The sequence below is a fragment of the Mesoplodon mirus genome (genome assembly GCF_964341445.2).
Source record: "Mesoplodon mirus genome assembly, chromosome: 18".
Lineage (NCBI taxonomy): Eukaryota > Metazoa > Chordata > Mammalia > Artiodactyla > Ziphiidae > Mesoplodon > Mesoplodon mirus.
This window is the reverse complement of record NC_138994.1, coordinates 49,801,096-49,821,971: the sequence shown is the minus strand read 5'-3', so window position 1 is coordinate 49,821,971 and position 20,876 is coordinate 49,801,096. Positions and strand designations below refer to the sequence as shown.

Genomic DNA, 20,876 nt, shown 5'->3' with positions numbered 1-20,876 from the left:
TGAGCCATGGCTGCTGAGCCTGCGCGTCCGGAGCCTGTGCTCCGCAATGGGAGAGTCCACAACAGTGAGAGGCCCGCGTACCGCAAAAAACAAAACAAACAAACAAAAAAACACTAACTTTTGTTAGTAGCAATGGACTGAAACTTTCCAAGGTTTCTTTTTTCGATGTCGCTTGCATGAAGAATGAATTGCTCCTCCTTCTGGGCATGTGGGTAAATCTGTTATAGCGTTTATTTCATTCCCTAGTGACAGGAATTCAACAATACATCACCGTGCCTGATAGAACACCCATCTCCTAGTAGATGCTTCATAAATATGATTCACCTGGGTCTATGCTGGGACTTCTCAGGCACAGTGTCTACCATGGCTGTAGCAGTCAGGATGAACTAAGTTATCCTGTGGTAACAAACAGCTCCCAAATCTCAGTAGCATCAAACATCAAAGGTTTATTTCTCAGTCACACTATGAGTCACTCACTGTTTGGTGAGGGCTCTACACCACATTGCCCTCATGTGGGACCCAGGGCAGCAGAGCCTCCTCTCTGGGACACCCCAGGTCACTTACAGCAAAGGGAACAGAGTGTGGCAAATCTCACATTGGTTCCAAAGGGCTTCTGCCTGGAAGCGACAAACTTCTGTTGACGTTTTACTGGCCAAAGCAAATCAGGTGGGGAAGTGCCAGCCTACCATGTGCTTAAGATCAGGATATCGGCAAACAGCCCTAATGACCCAGTTCCTCATCTGAGGATCAGGATGGTACCTCCTGAGAATGAGAGCAGAAGCAACGAGTGGTTTATGACTTCAGGCTGGAGAAATGAGGCCCTGGCAGCTGTACTCAAACCCCTGCAGAGGCTCCAGGCCAAGTGCAATAGAAATGACAACAGGACTACCAGCTGGCAAGCTTGGACTGTGCAAGGCTTAGCCCTCAGAGGTAGAGTGGACATACGGAAAGGGGACAGAGAGTTATGGTGCGTTGCAGGAGACCAATCCGGCTCCTAATTTATATTTAGACTCCACCCACAGCATCCTGGGAATGCAAGACAGGCTGCCTCCCTGACATCGGAGGGCCAGTTCCTCCTGATGGACAGGGCTCTCTGCTATCCTTTGGCCCATCCCGAGGTGACTTCTCTCTCAAAATGATGGTGTCAACTCATTCTGGCCGAGAGGACAATTACATGACGTTCCTGAGTGATCTGCAGCTGCTTGTCCCGGCAGAGCCATGGGGCAGGCAGGGCTTCCGCAAGGACAACCTACAAATGATCCCCAGAGTTACGTCCAACCTCCCAAACCCAGCTCTGCGGCAGTGCCAGATTTATAGTCTTCCCAGCGCAGAGAGGTGTGTTTTACTAAAGGGACAAGGCTCTGGAAGAATGAACTTTAGTATCTGAAATTCAATCAGCACAGCCAGGCAGCTTAAGAGTTTCAGACCGTCACATAAAGTGGCATTTACAAAGGGACATGACTGATCCCAAACTCACAGTCGCCCAGGTGCCTCAGAGTCAGGCACCTGGGATCACCCTTGGGAGTGTAGAAGTAGACACAGCGATGGTGGCCCTCTCCTGGAAGCCATTCCATGGTCATCCTACCAACCACGGGAAGGTTTAAGATGCTCTGGGATCCCTGCAGAGATGCCGACTCAAGTGGGATGTTTCTGCGAGCCAGGCACACATGGCGGGCCAGCAAGGCCCACACCAAGAGAAAGAAGAGCTGGGGCATTTGAGACAAGGGATTCTCTCTGCTTTCTCTCTAACAGGAGCATGCGCAGCTGCATCCCTTCCCTTGGAAGGCTTCCCAGGGATGCACAGGGGCAAAAACACACCGCTGCCCAGACACACTCTTGGAAAAGAGTCTTGCTGGTGTCTGGTCAGACTCTTGGGAACAACGTGCCTGAACGGTGGCGTTATGCAGCATCTGTCCCGTTGGCTGGTCACGCCATCCACGTTTTCTTCTCTGTCCTGTGCCTTCAAGCCAGCTGTGTTGTGAGGAACCATGGCAGCACCGAGCAGGCTCTCCTTGGAGGGGAGGTACATGGCAAGAAGGCCAGCGCAGATCCCTGCATCTTCATCTCAGCCAGCCTGCATCACCGTCCTTAGGTCGCCTCCTGCCCCAGCTAGCTGGCTGTGGCCAGAGAAGAACAAGATTGGGAAAGGGGCCTCAGGGTCACGTGGCACAATCCGGTAGGGAAGACTCTTCCAGCAGTACATGTGACCCATCTTTCCCTTTCTCTCTGTCTCTCCCACATTTACATTTGCAGCCAGCTCTCAGGTGAGTCTCTTTCAGAAGGCACTGACTTGGGATCTGGTTGATGACTCCTGGCTGCATTATTAGAGTGCGCCCTGAAGATTGGTTCTTGGTCAAAATGATGCCCTGAGAACAAGCATTGCTTAAAACTGCCCACAGAGCTGTCCAGGAAAAGCAGGATCCCAAGATAAGGAGAGGAACGTTAATTAGGTAAACTTTGCAACAGTCCTTTGGCCAATGAGGGTGCTAATACTCCTGCTGGTTAGGGTTTCTCTGGAGCATAACCAGAGCGGCTCCCACAGCTGCGTCTACATCCTGCCCATAGGATACTGGGAAAGGGAAAGCCTTCTGCACTTCCTGCTTCAGCACCTCGTTCCTGGACAGCGCACTCCCACTGCCGATCACCCGCTCCACGCCCCACTCCTGGAGCTGCTGAAAAGGAAGCATTGAGTGCAGGTTCTGAACGATGCCTCTGCACAGGGCCCGGGTCACCTGCCCCAGGGAGAGGTCAGAGGAGGAGATTCTGGTCACTGAGGCCAGCTGGTCTGGCAGGTGCCTCTCGCCCAGCACTGTTGGAGTGATGGTTAGGCAGGTGTCTTTCTGCTGCGCAGCAGCCTGGATCATGCGTGAGTACACAGTGGATTCTTCAACCTCCAGGCCTGCCAGGAACAGAGAAGGCCTGTGTGAGTTCGTGCACCCCCTCGCTGCGGGCTATAGAGTTACCAGGGGGCAAGGATGGGTTGACTTGCTGCCTCTCCTCACTGTGGCTGGCTGCTTCCCAGCTCGGGACTCAAATATTCTGGCTAGCTGTGCTCTGTTCCAGACCCCAGCCAGCTTTCCCACTACAGACCCCAGCCCAACCTTCAAGGAGAGATCTCGTAAGCGCTACTGTGAATCCGCAGCTGTGGGACTCTTAGTCCCACGTGGACCAAAAGCATACACTGATCAATAAGTATCATCACACCTGTTATTAGTGTCACAGGAATCCCAGGACCACAGTGCTGATCGCAGTCCAGCCTGCCCCTCGGCAGAGGTTACGAACAACCAGTCTAGACCAGAGCTCAGAGTTGAATATGCATATGAATCACTCAGGGATCTTATTAAAACACAGCTTCTGATTCAGTGTGCCTGGGGTGGGGCCTGAGATTCTGCATTTGTCATCAGCTCCTAGAGGAAGCCAGTGCAGCTGGCCTGAGGACCACGCTTTTTGAGTAGAAGGTTCTAGATCAGTGCTTACCAACACTTGAGGGCATCAGAATCACCTGAGGAACTTTTATAAAATGCCATGCTCAGGCCCCACTCCTCTCCCCCAAACCAAATAATCAGCTTTTCTGGGGGTGAAACTAGGACATCAACATTGTTTTTAAAACTCCATGAGTATTTCCAACGTATGGCCAAAAGTCCCCACGGAGTCTCAACATCAGCACATTTAATTTATACAAACTCAACTATACACCCTCAGGAATGAGAAAGAAAAAAAAAATATTTTTTTCAATCAAATGAGACAATGTAGACATTTCATAGGAGGTTAAGTTATATAAACTACTAGCCTTCAAAGCACCCTCTGTTTCATCAAAATAAGAACCATGAAAATGCAAAAGACTTTTCTTTTTGAAAATCTTAGAGAAAACTTAAGTATTACCTACTCTTTCAGGGGTGGGCAAAACAGTCACTTCTGTATAAAGAGAAACACCAGCCAACTCAGTAAACAGTTGACAGACTCAACCCAGTTAAAGCAGTATCTGAGTAAAGGGCTTGCCTGAAGGTTCTGATGACTGGTTCTGCATCTTTAGAACCTTTCTTGATTCAAGGCAAAACAAGATCAAAGTTCTGTTCTTTAAATGGAGCATTCCTGAGGGATTCCCAGCCAAGGGGGCAGAACTTACCCGCAATCCTGACACTCCCAGCCAGCCTGGAAGGACCAACGTGGGTCAGCAACACCTGTCTGCATGACCAGTGTGAACTTCCCAGATGTTCCCTGTGGCCTGTGCCCCACCTAGTTATTCTGTTGGATGTTTCCTGGAATGACCTGATTTTGAGCTCCTACAAGTGACCCATGCATCTGAGAAGCATGATTTCCCTATTTCTAGACAGCTGGCCAGAAATTTCATTTCTACCCTAAGTACTTAGAAAGGGAACCTCTCCTGGAAGAAAGAGGTTACATCTTTCTCTGTAAATGCAGAGCAGAGGAAGCCCTGATCAATTCCACCCTGAAGAGAGCAGGAAGACATCAGAGTTTCCAGGGACCCTTCCAAGAAAGGAGGAGAGGTGCTACTTGCCAGGAATAAGTGCTACCGGTCTTTTCACTCATTCATGTTTGATCATTTTATTCTGCGCTGTCTGTAGCCATCAGAAGGCAAACCTCAAATGCAAGGTTACTGACAGAGAAAGTAATAGCGGGGCCAGGGAGAGCCAGGAGACTATTAGGATACTCCACAGTTAAGGTTAGGGGAGAAGATGCGCCTCAAAGAAGAGAGTAGGTGATGGCAGCTCAGAAGATGAAAGAAGGCTACAAGCTCAGATCCCTAAGGACAGAGGGAATGTGCTAGAATCTGGCTGGGTCTGAGACAAGAATCTAGAAACATACAGCACATTCAGCACCAGGACCCTGCCACATAGAAAGGACAAGCAGAGAACACACCACTGGGTGGGCCACCCTTACCTAGATCCGCCGTCCACTGGACCAGCATGTGGACAAACATGGCCAGCACGTTGCCCCCATTGAGTGATGCTGCTACTGCCAGGTAGGTCCCGTCAAAGTACGGGAAGTAGGCGACGGGAGCTGCAGGGTCTGGAGTCTGCACTGGCTGGAATCCTGAAGGCATGGAGGCTACCAGCTGCACCGAGGTGCTGATGTTGAGAACTGGATGTGGTCCAAAGAAAGCAGAGGTTAGGCCTGTTGGGATAACTCAGAGGCCACAAGTCACAACAGGGTCGGAGAGTGTGCCACAAATTCCTGCATACTCCTCCTTTCAGGAGGAAGAGACTAATTCTCCTCCCCTGAGTGTGGGCTGGACTCAGTGACTGGCTTCTAATGAAGAGAGTAGAGCAGAAGTGACAGTGTGTGACTCTGGAGACCAGGTCATAAAAGAGCACTGCAGCTTCTGTCTTGATCACTTGCTCTAGGGGAGGCAGGTACCACGTCGTGAGCAGCCCTAATGGAGAGGCCCACTGGATGGTTGCTGGCATAACTGACCCCATCTTGGGCCCGTACGGTCCCTCCTGTCCTCCTGCTGACCCTACCCAGGACTGTACTAGGTGGTGAAACACTTCTCTGTCGTCAAGGGCTTTGTAGTTAGTAGATATTGTTTAACAACGGTTAGGGTCAGGTGGCCTCTATGCTCTGTTAGTTCCCAAACTCTGATGACTTTTGCTGATGTGTTCCCAGAGCCCATGAGACTAGTTACCCATTCAATCATCTTAACTTAGGAGTGTATGTCCTGTTCCCAGGCACCCACCCTCACATCCTAGGTTAACTATAAAACTGTCCCAAAGGCCCCTTGGTGGTGCAGAATGCAGCTGCCAATGCTTCCAGATCATTGTCTGCCTGATCCCACTCTGTAAGTTACCCTAAAATAAACTGACCCATTGATTATATGGGGCTGCCTGCCTCAATTTTCAGTCTCAAGATGCATTCTCAGTTCGGTGGGTACTTTTCATTCCCTCTGTCCTCCAACATCTACAAGGAGCTGAGGCCTCCTGCCAAGAGCCACATGAGTGAGCTGAGAAGTGGATCCTCCAGCCCAGTCAAGCCTTCAGATGACTGCAGTCCCAGCCGACTGACAGGGTGATTGCAATCTCACAAGGGACTGTGAGCCAGACCATCCAGCCACACCTAGACTCCTGACTCTCAGAAACTGTGTGAGATAATAAGTGTTTGCTGTTTTAGGCTACTAAGTATTGGAGTGGTTTGTTACACAGCAATAAACGACTGTTCACAGACAGTCAGACCTCAGCCCAAGTGTTTTATTCTTTGGGAGGTTTCATTCATTTTTGGTGGGTACCACCTCCTTCTCATTTCCAAGGTGTGCTTCTCAACCTCCCTCCACCAGCAGGGGGGACGCTCCCAGATCTAGAACAGGGGGGATGATTTTCTCCTCTAGATGGAAGCCAGAGCCTACAGACTGTCCCAGGAGTCTCTCCTCCATTTCTCACGAGACCTGGCCAGAAAGCCTTTTCCTCTCAGTCTGTTGGGGCTAAACTAACTGAGGTCAGCATCCAACTATCCTACCTACTGGGAGGCAGAGGCAAAGAGAGTAAAAACAAGTCTCAGAAAATCAATAACCTTGACTTCCTGCCACATCAAGCCTTTCACCATGACGATAAGCCAGAAGCATCGTGCCCTCCACCTATCCCCTCGGGGGGGAGTGTCAATGAAGGGGGCCGGCCAGCCTTGCCCATGGACACCACACAGCTGAGCACAGGCCAGCAGCCCCAGTCTAGAACCAGAGACCACAACCAGCTCAGCGAAGGTGGAGACTAAATCTTAGCTTCTTCCCATTTGACCAGCCCCTCACTCACCATCTAGAAAGGACATTTATATCCAGGCACATGACAGCTCTTTGTGGAGGGAACAGCCTAAGATTTGAAGACTACCAGGTAGGCGGAAAGAGCCAGGCTCTTTATAGGCACCATTCCAGTGCATCATGACAACTGCCCCATGAGAAAGGCATCATCATCCGCATTTTGGATGATGACGAGGGCTCAGGGAGAAAATTCAGGAGAAAAAGATGGGGTTTTTGACCTTAAAAGATTTTATCACATATCTGTGCAAACAAAAGTGGCAGAATCTGGATATATGTATATGTATAACAGATTTACTTTGCTATACACCTGAAACTAACACAACATTGTAAATCAACTATACTTCAATAAAAAAAATTTTTTTAAGTGGCAGAATCTCACCTTTCCCTCTCACCTAATCTTGAATTAAGAGGAATTACTACCAAAAACAAAACAAAAAGTCACTTGAACTTTTATTTTTTATGAATGTAATAAAATAGGAATAAACTACTGCTTCAGAGGATAGTGCTGGTCAGAGTTTTTAAACTCAAGGTTAAATTGTAATAGTTCTAACTGATGGAGGAATAAAAGATGTGATGACAAAGAAAATCCGAGTAAGATGAATGACTTCTCTGTTCCCCCTGATAACAAGGCGGGGCTCTCAGAGTGGGCCCACTCAGCCAGGCTGCCCTGAGGATCAAATGAAACACACAGCCTGCAATCACCCTGCTTGGGAAGGCAGACCCAAAGTCTACCCCAGCCCCAGGAGGGGCAAACGACGGCCCCTAGGCCATATCCAGCCTGCCATCTGTTTTTGTATGGCCCAGGAGCTAAGAAAGGCCTTTCCTTTTTTTTTTTAATGATAGCTTTATTGAGATGTAATTCAGAAAATTCACCATAAAATGCACCCTTTTAAAGTGTACAGTTCTGTGCTTTTTAGTATATTCACAGAGTTGTACAAACATCACTGAGATCTAATTTTAGGACATTTTCACCACTCCAGAAAGAAATCCCATACTGGTTAGCAATCAACCCCATGTCCCAGCCCTAGACAACCATGAATCTGCTTTCTATCTCTATGGATTTGCCTATTCTGGACATTTCACAGGAATGGAATAATACACTATGTGACCTTTCACTCTCATTCACATGTTATAGCATTTTAGCTCTGTGGATACACCACATTTTTAAAATCCATTTATCAGTCGATGGGCATTTGGGTTGTTTCTACATTTCGGCTATTATGAATAAGGCTGCTAGGAACATTTGTGTACACGTTTTTTGTGCGGACGTGTGTTTTCAATTCTTTCGCGTATACACATAGGAGTGGAATGGCTGGGTCCCATGGTAATTCCATGTTTAACTTTTGAAGAACTGCTAGACTGTTTTCCAAAGGGACTGCACCATTTTACAATCCCAGTAGCGTATTCTTACCTTTTTAAAAGGTTGAAAAGAAATGAAAAGGAGAAGAATATTTCATGACACATGAAAATTTTATGAAATTCACATTTCAGCATCTATAAATAAAGTTTTATTGGAACACAGCTACACCCACTCACTTATGCATTGGCTAGGGCTACTTTCCTGCCCCAACAGCTGTTAAATAGTTATGATAGAAACAAATAGGCCCACAAAGCTTAAAATATTTACAGTCTGGCCCTTTACAGGAAAACTTTGCCAGCCCCTGCCCTGGATTGCTCTCTCCGCTTCACTGTGACTCTCTTACGTGGAATACAGGGACGTCTGCGCTTCTACTCAGACCCGAGGAACTTTCGTTGACAAACACACAATAACAAAAACCCTAATCTATTGAATAACAATCTATTTTCTTGGTCATGGAGACACATAGAAACCAGCCAACTAGAGAGAGTCATTTCCCTCACCTGTCTCAGAGAAGAAAGGCACAGACTGTGGTCAGGACAGAAATTGCCCTGCTGAATTGTAAGCTCCCAGAGCAGGGGCTTCACCTGTAGGGATGAGGGTGTTTTTCATGTTTGTAGCATAATGGTCAAGAGTATGCTGCGACTGCTGGCGATGTGTGCCCCTCGGACCCTGACACAGAGCTGGGGCTTAGGAGGCCCCAGTAGAAGTCGGAGGAGAGAACCAAAGACAGACTTACCTGCGTCTGTCCTTTGGGTCATACAGGAATAGACAGAGGCCTGCAAATCCCCCAAGGCCACGCCCACCTGTGTCCCCTTTGGGATCTCAAACCAGGCCTGGGAAGTTCTGCCGGCCACGTTGCCAGGCTCGGTGACGTCCGGGAGCAGGTGGACGGGAAAGCCTGCGTCTCTCAGTCTGCAAATCAGAAGTGGATAGCATATCTACCTGGTGCTTGGTTTTCTGTTTTCTGTTGTTTCCAGGAAACTCAGCAACGGAAAGCGCAATAGGATACACATTCAAGAAGGGAGGGCAGAATCCAGTGTTTTCACAGAGGGCCTCTTTGGCTTTTTTTAAACCATGAGGAAAAGCCCTTGAGTTATTTAAAGAGTGAACCCTGGCTTTCAAGAGCTTGGGATGGGCCTCTTGGAGAAGAACACAACCAGTTTGAGCAGAGGTGGTCAGAAAGGACTGGATAAGAAGCAGATTTCATCGGCATCCAGCCTCCTGCATTTGAAGGGAGAGCAAACACTGTGCAAAGGGAGGAAGCTGGAGTTTTAGAGCAAGGTCGCAGCGGGTTAGCACAGGCCAAACCAAAGTCAGACCCAACAGTCTCCTGAATACCAAACGCATCCATCACTCGTGGTTAGTGAACACGGGGCTGCCAATTTTATAAAACATGCTGGAAAGTCCTTTACCTGAACTACCAGGTGCGTTTTGTTTTATTACAGAGCTCAGAATTGGGGCCCTGAAGGCAGTGAACTTATAGGGCACTGGACTTCTGGACCTGAAAAGGCAAATGATTGTTTAAAGGGAACTTAAAAGGCATCCCTTAAGCCTACTACTTCCATTTCTTAACCCTATTTTAAAATACATTAGGGTGGGGGAGAGAGATAGTTAGGGAATTTGGGATTGACATGTACACACTGGTATATTTAAAATGGATAACCCACAAGGACCTACTGTATGGCACAGGGAACTCTGCTCAATATTATGTAACAACCTAAATGGGAAAAGAATTGGAAAAAGAACAGATACATGTATATGTATAACTGAATCACGTTGCTGTACACCTGAAACTAACACAACATTGTTAATCAACTATATTCCAATATAAAATAAAAAGTTAAAAAATAAAATATGTTAAAGAATGAATGTTGTTCTTTGGAATCTACGGGCTGGCTCAGGGCACAGAAAGAACTGGGGAGCCCACCCTAGGTCTGCGCAACAGTGGAGGAGCAGGCAGCATGGCGTGGTGGGTGGCATCCCTCCCCAAGAACTTCACTTACAGTCAGGCCCACCCACGCCCAGGGACTGGAACAGGCTGGAGGGTGTTGGAACCTGATTTTGGCCTCGTGGAATCCTCCATTATTCCCAGATGGGAAAGCCCCACTGAAGCTCCCGCTTTAGAGATCCTGCCCTTCAGCCTCAAGCCAGCTTGCATGGTTATACTCACGTCTCCAAGTTCCAGCTTTGGCTCCTAGTGTTGAAATATCCCCAGCTAGCGGCATTCTGGTCGGACATCAGGGGTCTCGTCAAGCCACACAGCATGGCCACCACATAGTCATGGATAGTGCCAGCTGCATCGTAGGACTTCAGGAACTCTGGGCTGTTTTTCACACCCCAAACAATTCAACGTGGTTTAATATTGACTTGAAAGCATGTGCTGCACCTAACTGTGGGCAGTGTGGACTAGACATGGCATAGCTGAGTAGCAGCCAGAACCCCACAGGCTGTGGATCTCTAGCAGCTGAACCTCCCAACCCCTCCAAGCCAAGCTGGCCAGTCAGCCTTAGGGGAGGGTATTCATAGGAGGACACACTGTGCCTGGGAAAGCAGGACATCAGCCGTTCTCAGCAGCCCTGATCCCACCGTGAACCCATCATGTGATCCTTGGCAAGCCCCTTGCCCTCTCGGGTCTCTTCTTTCCCCCTCTAGGTGAGAATCAGAAAACTGATAAGGGCCCTCTGCAAAATGAAGCAGTGGTAGACCAAGTCTAAGTCTTGTGACTATACCCTGTGCTGGGCCACACTCACTGAGGGACAATCCAGCACATGGAGTGATGCTGGCCAGCTAGAGGTACAGCTCCCTAGCCACTCTCGTTCCCCTGTAAATCCATCCCCCAATTCAAAGAACAGGTGTCCATACCTATTTTTCAAAAGCCAGAAGATGGTTGCACAGCCAAACCCCGTGGCCACACTGAGATGAGACTCTGGCCGAGGCAGAGAAGCCAGGAACTTGCTGCCACACCGGCCATCCTGCCACGTTACCAGGTGGCTCACGGCTCTGGGCTCGAACACAGGCGCAGCCCCTGCCTTTGTCCATTCACAACCTGGAACGAAGGAGATGACCAAAAAATGGAGAAAAGAGCAATGGACTGGCACCAGCATGTCCTTGAGACTACTCTGCTAGTGAGGTTATAGGACAGACTTTATCACCATGACAGCACTTCACTCACACTCAGGGGTTCTGGCCAGTACCCAGAAGAGCAGGGAGTGGATGGACCTAGAGATTGTCATACTGAGTGAAGTAAGGCAGACAGAGAAAGGCAAGTGATATAATATGATATCACTTATATGTGGAATCTAAAAAAAAAAAAAAGAGGTACAAATTAACTTATTTACAAAACAGAAATAGAGTCACAGATGTAGAAAACAAACTTATGGTTACCAGGGGAAAATGGGGTGGGGGAGAGATAAATTGGGAGATTGGGATTCAGATATATACAATGCTATGTATAAAATAGGTAACTAATAAGGACCTGGCGGTCCAGTGGTTAGGACTCAGTGCTTTCACTGCTGAGGGTCCAGTTCAATCCCTGGTCAGGGAACTAAGATTCCACAGGCCCCAAGGCGCAGCCTTAAAAAAAAAAAAAAGAAAGAAAGAAAGGACCTATTGTATAGCACAGGGAACTCTACTCAATCCCTGTGTAATGACCTATATGGGAAAAGCATCTAAAAAAGACTGGATATATGTATATGTATAACTGATTCTCTTTGCTGTACAGCAGAAACTAACACATTGTAAATCAACTATACGCCAATAAAAATCATTAAAAAAAAAAAAGAAGAGCAGGGAAGCAGTCACAGATATATGCACCTGAAGCTTATTAAGTTTCACCCAGGAAGGGGGAGTAAGCTGGGGATGGGATGGTCCACCCTCACAACTACGTTTCTGCCTAAAGCTGGGATTCTTATCCCAGCCCTAAAGCTGGAAATCTGCAGCTTTTTCTTCAATCCTTTTATCTGCTTCCAAAACTCTTTTGACCCTTTTTCTTCTTTTTACTTTTAGGACTATCATCTTTACTTTGTTTGTGTTATAAAACAAATACGGAGTTCTTACCATGTACCAGGTATTGTTCAAAGCACTTTAAAAATATTAATTTTTTTAATCTACATATTAGCCTTTCAACATAGGTGTGATATTTATCCCCATTTTCACATAAGACATATGAAGCTCAGAGAAGCTTAAAAATCTTGTCACAGATCACATAGCTACTAAGTGGTAGAGGCAGGATTCAAGTCCAGACAGTCTGTTCCAGAATCCGGCCTGAAGGATGTTCTTTCTCTCATTTTCTTCTTTTTTTTTGGCAAAAAAAAAAAAAAAAATAATTAAAAATTTTTTTAAATTATACCAATGATAAGTGAATGCATTCTCAATATAAAATGTTCAAATATTACAGATAAAGCAAAAGGCCTGCTTGACCATCCCCATCAGAGTCCCAGCCCCCTTCCTGTCACTGTTAGCACTTGTGGAGTGTTTTTGGTTTTTTTTTTATTTTTTGGCCGCGCAGCATGTGGGATATTAGTTCCCTGACCAGGGATCAAATCTGCACCTCCTGCACTGGAAGCGTGGAGTCTTAACCATTGGACCGCCCGGGAAGTCCCATTGTTGGGTTTTTATACTCACACAACATACTCCCTTTGGTTTGGTTGATTTGGGCTGGGTTTTATTATATTTTCGTTTTGTCTGTTTTTTAAAAACAAACAGTACTATACTGTATGTATTTTTCTAGTGGTTGTTTTTATCATCCAGCAACATGTACTGGAATTCTTTCCACGTTAGTACATGTGAACGCACCTTATTCTTTTCAACTACTGCATACCATTCTACAGCGTGGGGTACCAACATTTATTTAACTACTCCCCCATGGGGAAACGTCACAGTTTTCACTACAATAAACAAGGATGCCATGAGTGACCATGATTATGCCTCTTTTGCACATACATGTTAAAGTCCTTTTCCTGAACAGATTTTAAGTTGTAGGGCCACTGAGTCACAGTAACTCTTATTTTTACAGTGTATAATTTAAAAGCTTTATCCTCACCCCCGGCAATTAGCAAATGGGTTTCATATTAGTTCACTTGGAAGTTTTCTTCCTGTAGTTGCTATAACTCTCTCTCTCTTTTTTTTTTTGCGGTACGCGGGCCTCTCACTGTTGTGGCCTCTCCTGTTGCAGAGCGCTCCGGTCGCGCAGGCTCAGCAGCCATGGCTCACGGGCCCAGCCACTCTGCAGCATGTGGGACCGGGGCACGAACCCGCGTCCCCTGCATCGGCAGGTGGACTCTCAACCACTGCGTCACCAGGGAAGCCCAACTCTCTTATTTTTAACACCCTGCCAAACTGCCCTCCGAAACGGCCAAGCTAATATATACTACCAGGAGTGATATTTTAAAAAACCAATTTTCCACCCCCTTTGCCAACTCTTGACATTCTCAAACTGCTTTCTTACAATCCAGTGGGTGGAAAATGATTTCTCGTTGTTGTTTTCCTCAGCATTTTCCTAATTCCTAATGACACTGAGCATCTTTTCATATGCTTATTAGCTATTTGTATTTCCTCTTCTAGGAATTGCCTGTTGGTTTCCTCTGCTCATTTTTCCACAGGGCCATTGGTCCTTTCCTTGTTATTTGTTCTTTATATGCACCCATATTCGTCCTTTGTCTACTATATACTAGTGAATAATTTCTCCCTGTCTGCTGCTGGCCTTTTAGCTTGATTTTATGATCCCCACTTCTCTCCTGTTATTACTGAGCCTGAAAATGGAATGTGGAAACTGGTGTAACCACAGGCCTCTCAGAAGACACTAGTCACTCCCTCTCTTCTCCTCCAATTGGCGCCCTTGTGGAAGCACTTAGCTCTCCTCTCAGGTTACTGGTGCCTGTCTGTGTTGACTGCCTTGAGTGAGCCCTGGAAGACGAGGGCTGCATCCTGTTTCTATGTCTCCCACGGGGCCCAGCACAGAGCCTCATATATTGTAGGTCCCGAAACCAAACTGAATTACAGCCGCTATTAAAAGCAGAAAGACTTGATCTCAAATATGATTTCACTCACTCTGCTAAGCAGGTATCATCGTCAAAGAGTGGCTCTCCTCCTTCCCAGAAACAGAAACCAAAACAAGTAGGCACGCAGGTGGGCCCCATGAAATATTAAGCAGCTCTCTCCACCGATGTGGGCGATGGTTTGTGTGGTCGTTACAGAGGCCAGGAGACGGGCAGAAAGGAAGGCGTGTGACCAGAGCACAATCATTAGATCTCTGCTGTCCTCTTTGGGAAGGGTTTTAGTATTAAAAGGATGTTTATTCTCGTTAATGCAAAATTAAGGAGTTTAAAAACTTTTACAGCCTAGACTCCCGCTGAGAGGTCAGCTCTAACACCAGAACTGGCCTTTGGCTCCTGCTGGTGATTGGAGCCGAGCAGCTCCTGTGGTCCCAGCTGGCCTGAGAACAGGCAGACAACGGGAGAGGAGGAGGGGGGGAGCCTGGGTGGGCTTCTGCAGTCACCCAGGCCCCCCCTGGGGACTGATCAAAGGATGCACCACCAGACCCCTGTCAAGCCACCGAGAGGCAAGTCACCACTCTCTTGGCCCAGGGGAATCGGAATCACTGATTCTCTAGGCAGAGGAGAGGTGAATCCAATGTCCAGCCTCCTTAACTACAGCCTCCACCCCTCAAAGTAGCCATCCATACTATGCTTAAAACACCTGCAGTAAAAAGTTGATAGTTTTGAAGCTGGGTGATGGGTATGTGTCAGTTCATCATGCTGTGCTCCCTACTTTTCTATGTCGAACTTTCTATAGTTAAAAAAAAATTTTTTTTAACACTTGCCATAACAGGAGCTCACAACTTCCTACAGGAGCCTAATCCTTCCTTGGACATTCTGTTGGGAAATTCCTCCCTCCATTGAGCTAGTGTGTCCTCCTGTGACTCTGGTCCTCTCGGGAGACTTTCAAAGTTCAGCGTCTGAAGTCAGACAGAGTTGAGTTCAAAAGCTGGAGTCAAGGGACTTCCTTGGTGGTGCAGTGGTTAAGAATCCTTCTGCCAATGCAGGGGACATGGATTCGAGCCCTGGTCCGGGAAGATTCCACATGCGGAGTAACTAAGCCCGCGAGCCACAACTACTGAGCCTGCGTGCTGCAACTACTGAAGTCCGCGCTCCTAGAGCCCGTGCTCCACAACAAGAGAAGTCCCCGCTCGCCGCAACCAGAGAAAGCCCGCACGCAGCAACAAAGACCCAATGCAGCCAAAAATAAAAATTAATTAATTAATTTAAAAAGAGAAAAGCTGGAGTTGCTACTTGCTGCCACATGACCCTGAGCAGATTATTTTACCCTCTCTGAGCCTCTGGGTCTCATCTGCACAGAGGGAGAGTAATGTAACCCACGTCATAAGGGTGTTGGGAAAATTCAATGAGATCACACAGGTAACATACTTAGCTCAGCACCTGGCGTGCGAAGTGCTGACTGCTGTTTTGCTGGCTCAGTACTCCTCCTAGAGGCCAAACAGAACAGGCCACCCACCTCCGCACTGTGGCAGACCTCCTGAAAGAAGACGACCAGCTAAATGATGCTTAGCAACTGTGCCCATGAAAAGGATGTGCCCTGGAACTGAAAAATCACAAATATTGTGATTATGTTAAACAACAAAAACTATGCCTAAATTCAGAAGAGTTTCCTCTGCGTCTTGGAATCTACAGCTACACTAATCTCTTGGTTGTTGGCACTGATGCTCCAAGACACTGGCACAAAGAAAGAGAAGGCTGTGGAGAATCCACTCCACTGAATCCAACAGAGGATCAGAGAGAACTCACGCTTCTCCCTCTCCCTGTTCATGAATAATGTGTGCATGGACAGTTCACTTCATTACATCCTTTGAACAGGACAGGATGTACACAAAATGTAAGAGGCAGCAGAATAACCTGACCCTTCACAGAGAGCCCTTGGCAGCCCTTTTCTGGTTCCAGGGGAGGCAGGAGATAGATGGGCCCCAGGCTGAGCAGCTGGAGTCTGTCCCCTGCGAACAGATACTCCAAGATGAAGGTAATAGCGGAGCGAAGAAGAGTTGAGGGCTGCCCAGATAAAAGATAAAGAGACCACGTATTTCTCATTCTCGAGATCAAGGAGCCCTTCCCAACTACACATGCACAGAAAGGCTCCTCGGGGGTCAAAAAGGGAAGGGGTGCCACTCCATAGTAGGTGATGTCAACCTACCCGTAGGCCTCTTTGCTAGAATCTATCTTGGCTAAGCGACGTGCGCACACACAGGGGAGGACCCTGAGATAAACCAAACACGGACTCAGAGCCAGGCAAAGCAAGATGATTGGCCAAGGGAAATTCAGAAGAAATGCCTCATATAAGTGATTCAAACTACCACGAGGGTGCGAGCCTCTGAGAGCCGCTGCCCCTCTGAGCCTGCCTGTGTGTCTATCCACACGTACCCTTTTTCCTCCTAATAAACACTTTACTTGTTTCACTACTTTCTGTCTCTTTGTGGAAATTCATTTCTACAAAGCCGACGGGCTAGAGCCTTCTCACTGGCTGCTGGTCCCTGGTGGTCTAGTGGCTAGGATTCAGCACTCTCACTGCTGCAGCCTGACTTCAGTCTCCGGCCAGGGGAGCCAAAATCCTGCTTCAAGCCACTGCAGGCCGAGGCCACCTGAGATCACAGGGTGACCGTTAACAGCACGTGATCACCCCCAAGCTCAGCATACCTTGGCCTGTTTTCCAGAACATGACTCCGTGCATCTGTCCTGACACTCCGATGCCACAGACCTTGCAGAGCTGCTGCCGGGGGAGGGCAGCAAGGCACTCGTGGAGGGCCTGGATGATTCTCCTCACATCCTGCTCTTGCCCCTGGAAACAGAACACGATACGTTGGACAGAGGTACACACACAGGCAGGGGAAGGAGGGAAGAGGCGTCAGGGACTTCCTGGGTGGTGGCTGCCCACCTAATTCCACCGAGGTCACTTCCAGGACCTGCTGAGGGGCCTCAGGGAGGGGATGTGGGCCTGAGGGTTCTCCACCACCTCCAGTGGGGCCTGGAGTAGGAATGTGGTGGGCGGGGTCCCACTTCTCCCTTCACAGGTGAGGCGCTTCTGTGGGTTAAGTTCAGCCAATGGCCTGGGCTCTGCCCCCTGCTGTGGAAGAGTCTGAGCTGAGAAAAGCACTGCCCTGCCCTACCGGTGCTTACTGTCCAGCAGGACAGGAAAACACAAGAAAGACCATGCTGCAAGGAGAAATAAGGCAAAGGTCTTTGGCAAGGCACATGGAGCACTGGGGTAGAAGAAGGATGGAACCCAGCAGGGATGAACCCAGCAGGAAAGGTGTAGGCGAGAAAGGCTTCCTGGACTAAAGCACCTGAGGACCAGCCCTAGTGTTTGCTTCAGTTCATCCATCTGGCAAACATTTCCCGAATGCCCTGAGGGCTTGCATTTTTTCCGGGGGCAGTGCAGGCCTCCCCTCCTTGGAGTTAAGCCTTCATTTGTCAGCCTGCTGGCCTTGGGCTGTGGCAGTTCTTGGCTCCAAACAAACATGATCGAAGGAGTAGAAAGAAGAAAGGTGAGGAGGGGTAGGGTAGGGGAAGGAGAGGAGAGGGAGCACAGAGCATTTTGTTGAGGAGGCAACCCTACATCCTAACAAGACTCTTTATGCAGGAGAGACTACAGAAGAACTGAGCGGGCAGTAAAGGATGGGGCAGAGAGGAGATGCATGGCTATGCATGATCCCCCAGGAGGGAAGAAATAAGACAGCGGGCAAAGGAAGAAGGAAGCAGGGAAGAGGCATTTGTTTACACCTGCCCTGTCCAACACGCCGGTCATCAGCTACACACAGCTAGTCTGAATTGAAATCTACATACCAGATTTCAGATTTGGTACGAAAATAAAAGCACAATATCTCATTAATAATTCTATATTGATTATTACATATGGAAATGATATGTTTGGATCCATTGGGTTAAAAAAATAAGCAATGAAACTTAATTTTACAGTTCCTTTTTACTATTTTTTGATATGGCTACCAGAAAGTTGAAAATTACACGTGTGGCTCACATTTCCACTGGACAGTGCTGGTTTAAAGAGTTCCCACGTGGCTTGAACCCAGATGGTACATGAACACAGGACAGAGGAGCTGCTGTTTAAAATGGGCCTGGGGGGGTGAGCTGTGTAGGTAAGGACAGTGGAGGAGTGAAACAGGCCAGAGGGGAGTGAAGACAAGGAGGCACTCAGTGTGTGGGGAGTTTTAGCGGTGAGTGTGATGGGGGAGCAATTCTTGGACAGACAATGGATACACCCACAATGTCACAGGAAAGGCACTGCCCGCATTCCTTGGTTCAGAATATCAAGTAGTCCACATTCAGATCAAATGCTAGAAATTCAGATTTGAAAAAAGAAGTTAGGAACTCGTTCAACCCTCCTCCCCCACACCCCTTTTTACAGATGGGGAAACTGAGGCTCAGAGAGGTAAAATTCGTAACACAGAAAGGGTCACAGAGCTTCCCTCAAAAATCTTGATATTTTAAAGTTGCAAAGAGCTAAAAGTCGGACCTTCCACATAGCTGCCAAACTTGACCGTGGAGTACACAATGCTTCTAAAGAGTGAGAAATATGGACATGAGGAAAGAACAGAGCCACCAGGTGTTTCTATAGACCAGTAGTGTTTACCCCAGGGGTGATTTTTGTCCCCTCGGGGGCATTTGGCAATATGGAGACATTTTTGGGTGTCTCAGCTGGGGAGGAGGGTTCTACTGGCATGCAGTGGGTCAGAGGCCAGGGATGTTGCTCAACATCCTACAACGCACAGGACAGCGCCCCACAACAAAGAATCACCCAACCTCCAAATATCAGCAGTGCCGAGGTGAAGAAATCTTGTTATAGGTGCAGTTACAACAAGGCTGTTTGTCCCAGAGCACAACACACATGTGGAGGATACAAGGGGTGCTATTACTGGCCTGCCCTAAACCCCTCCTTAGGCAGGTGTGGAGCACTGGACGTGCCTGTAAACACAGAACACTGAGCTGGACACTGGGGGAAGTGGGGAAAGTAGTTTTCAAGAAGTGACCCTGGGCCTCCCTGGTGGCGCAGTGGTTGAGAGTCCGCCTGCCGATGCAGGGGATACGGGTTCGTGCCCCGGTCTGGGAGGATCCCATATGCCGCGGAGCGGCTGGGCCCGTGAGCCATGGCCGCTGAGCCTGCGCATCCGGAGCCTGTGCTCCGCAACGGGAGAGGCCACAACAGTGAGAGGCCCGCGTACGGAAAAAAAAAAAAAAAAAAAAAGAAGTGACCCTATTTCAAGAGAAAAGGGCACTGCCTAAAACCCACCCTTGTAATTGCAGTTCTGCTGCTTACCCCCACGGGGTCAGAGCTGACTTTGCCTCCACTTCATGGTCCATGAAGTGAGATAATCATTCTAAAATGTCCTGATGCCCCAACCAAACTAATTTGGAAAGGCTCTATGAAAATGTGAAGTGCTCCTGAAATCTTCATCCTCTGAAATGCTTCTGAGCAAGATGGACTCTGAACCCTAAAGGACTGAGTCCAGGTATGTGGCAAGAGCTTGTGAAAAACAAAGCTATTGGGAGTGGGGTTTGGCTCAGAAAATCGAGGTTTGTGGCTGGAAGGGGCCATAGGGGTCATCTATTTCAATTATAAGAACAAGCTGAGATCCAGGAAAAAAAAAAAGTCATGAGGATACACAGAAAGTTCCTTGATATTAATTTCTATTATCAATGAACTGAACACAGAGCTACCTTTTTTCAGGGAATTAATGGAATCCATCTCTGAGGATTGACATCCTTTCTGAACCCACAACTTGCAACTGAGCCCACTGTGGTGAAATTCTCCATTTCTATTTGTAGCTTTCACAAAACACTAGTTTTCGTGGAGAATTATCAATCTGACCTTTTTCTAACATTTTAATTGAGGTATCTCTCAATGTCTATCTGTCCTGACGTCTTTCTTCCAAGGTGTCTCAGCCTTTGGGGCCAGGCAACTTTTGCTGTCCAAGTGTTTGAGTTCCTCCACCCATAATCCACTCCTGCAGGATGAGAGAGCGGCAGGTTACGCTGGATTTTGCGTCTGATTTCTCAAGGAAAACCCAGACACCGCCCTAGGGAACAAGCTGAATCCTGAATTTGAGGACACCTGCAGATGTGAGGTGCAGAGAGCCGCAAGAATGAGAAGGCGGCCTGAGATCGCTCCATACGCAGGAGAGCAATTTCCTGTAGGTCAGGATACAGAAAGTGGAGGGCAAAGAGCACGGAGATATAGCGCCAAGGTCAAGGCTCCCAAAGAAGGCCCGAGAGTGGGGAGATCGGTGCCAGCAGGTGGGAAAGCTCCTGGGAGGAGATCTATCAGATCGAGGGAGTTTCAGCGGGCAGGCAGAGATCAGGCAGGCTGGAGAAGTCAGGGAGACTTCTTTGAGGAGGAAGAGGGTGTCTGGAGGCTCCTGGAGGCGGCGAGGCTCCAGGGCGCTGCCTCACCTGGGGCCCCGCCGCCGCACTCTGGGCCGCCGTCTCGGCCCGCGCAGGCCGGGCACAGCTCGCCAATACCACAAACCCGGAAGGGTCGCCGCGCGCGGCCTCCACCAGGGCCGCCTTCACAGACGTGGTGCCCAGGTCGATGCCGAGAGTGACAGACCGTGCAGCCATGACAGCGATTGAGTCTGGGGCCGGGGCGCCCCTTCCAGCACATTTCACCCGGGACAGATGCGCCGAGGCGGGGCCTCGCCTGCCAATCTTTCCAGCCACGCTCAACACGACG

At 48.4% G+C, this 20,876-nt stretch overlaps 1 protein-coding gene across 1 annotated transcript; it reads right to left on the bottom strand.

The window, feature by feature from the left end:
• Positions 1 to 222: 222 nt before the first annotated feature.
• SHPK (sedoheptulokinase) lies at positions 223 to 20,823 on the bottom strand. The gene is made up of 7 exons (XM_082605359.1): positions 20,597 to 20,823; positions 16,829 to 16,970; positions 10,989 to 11,172; positions 10,297 to 10,449; positions 8,863 to 9,038; positions 4,903 to 5,103; positions 223 to 2,899 (listed from the first exon to the last, which is right to left on the bottom strand). Exons 1-7 carry the CDS (start codon positions 20,762 to 20,764, stop codon positions 2,487 to 2,489), a joined length of 1,437 nt encoding a protein of 478 aa, XP_082461485.1. The 5' UTR covers positions 20,765 to 20,823; the 3' UTR covers positions 223 to 2,486.
• Positions 20,824 to 20,876: the final 53 nt, after the last annotated feature.

Coding starts and splice junctions, on each gene's coding strand:
- SHPK (XM_082605359.1), bottom strand. CDS start 20,764: ATGGCTGCACGGTCTGTCACTCTCGGCATCGACCTGGGCACCACGTCT. Junction 16,971..20,596: donor GTGCGGCGGCGGGGCCCCAG/GTGAGGCAGCGC, acceptor TTCTGTTTCCAG/GGGCAAGAGCAGGATGTGAG. Junction 5,104..8,862: donor GACCCAAAGGACAGACGCAG/GTAAGTCTGTCT, acceptor GACCACATCCAG/TTCTCAACATCAGCACCTCG.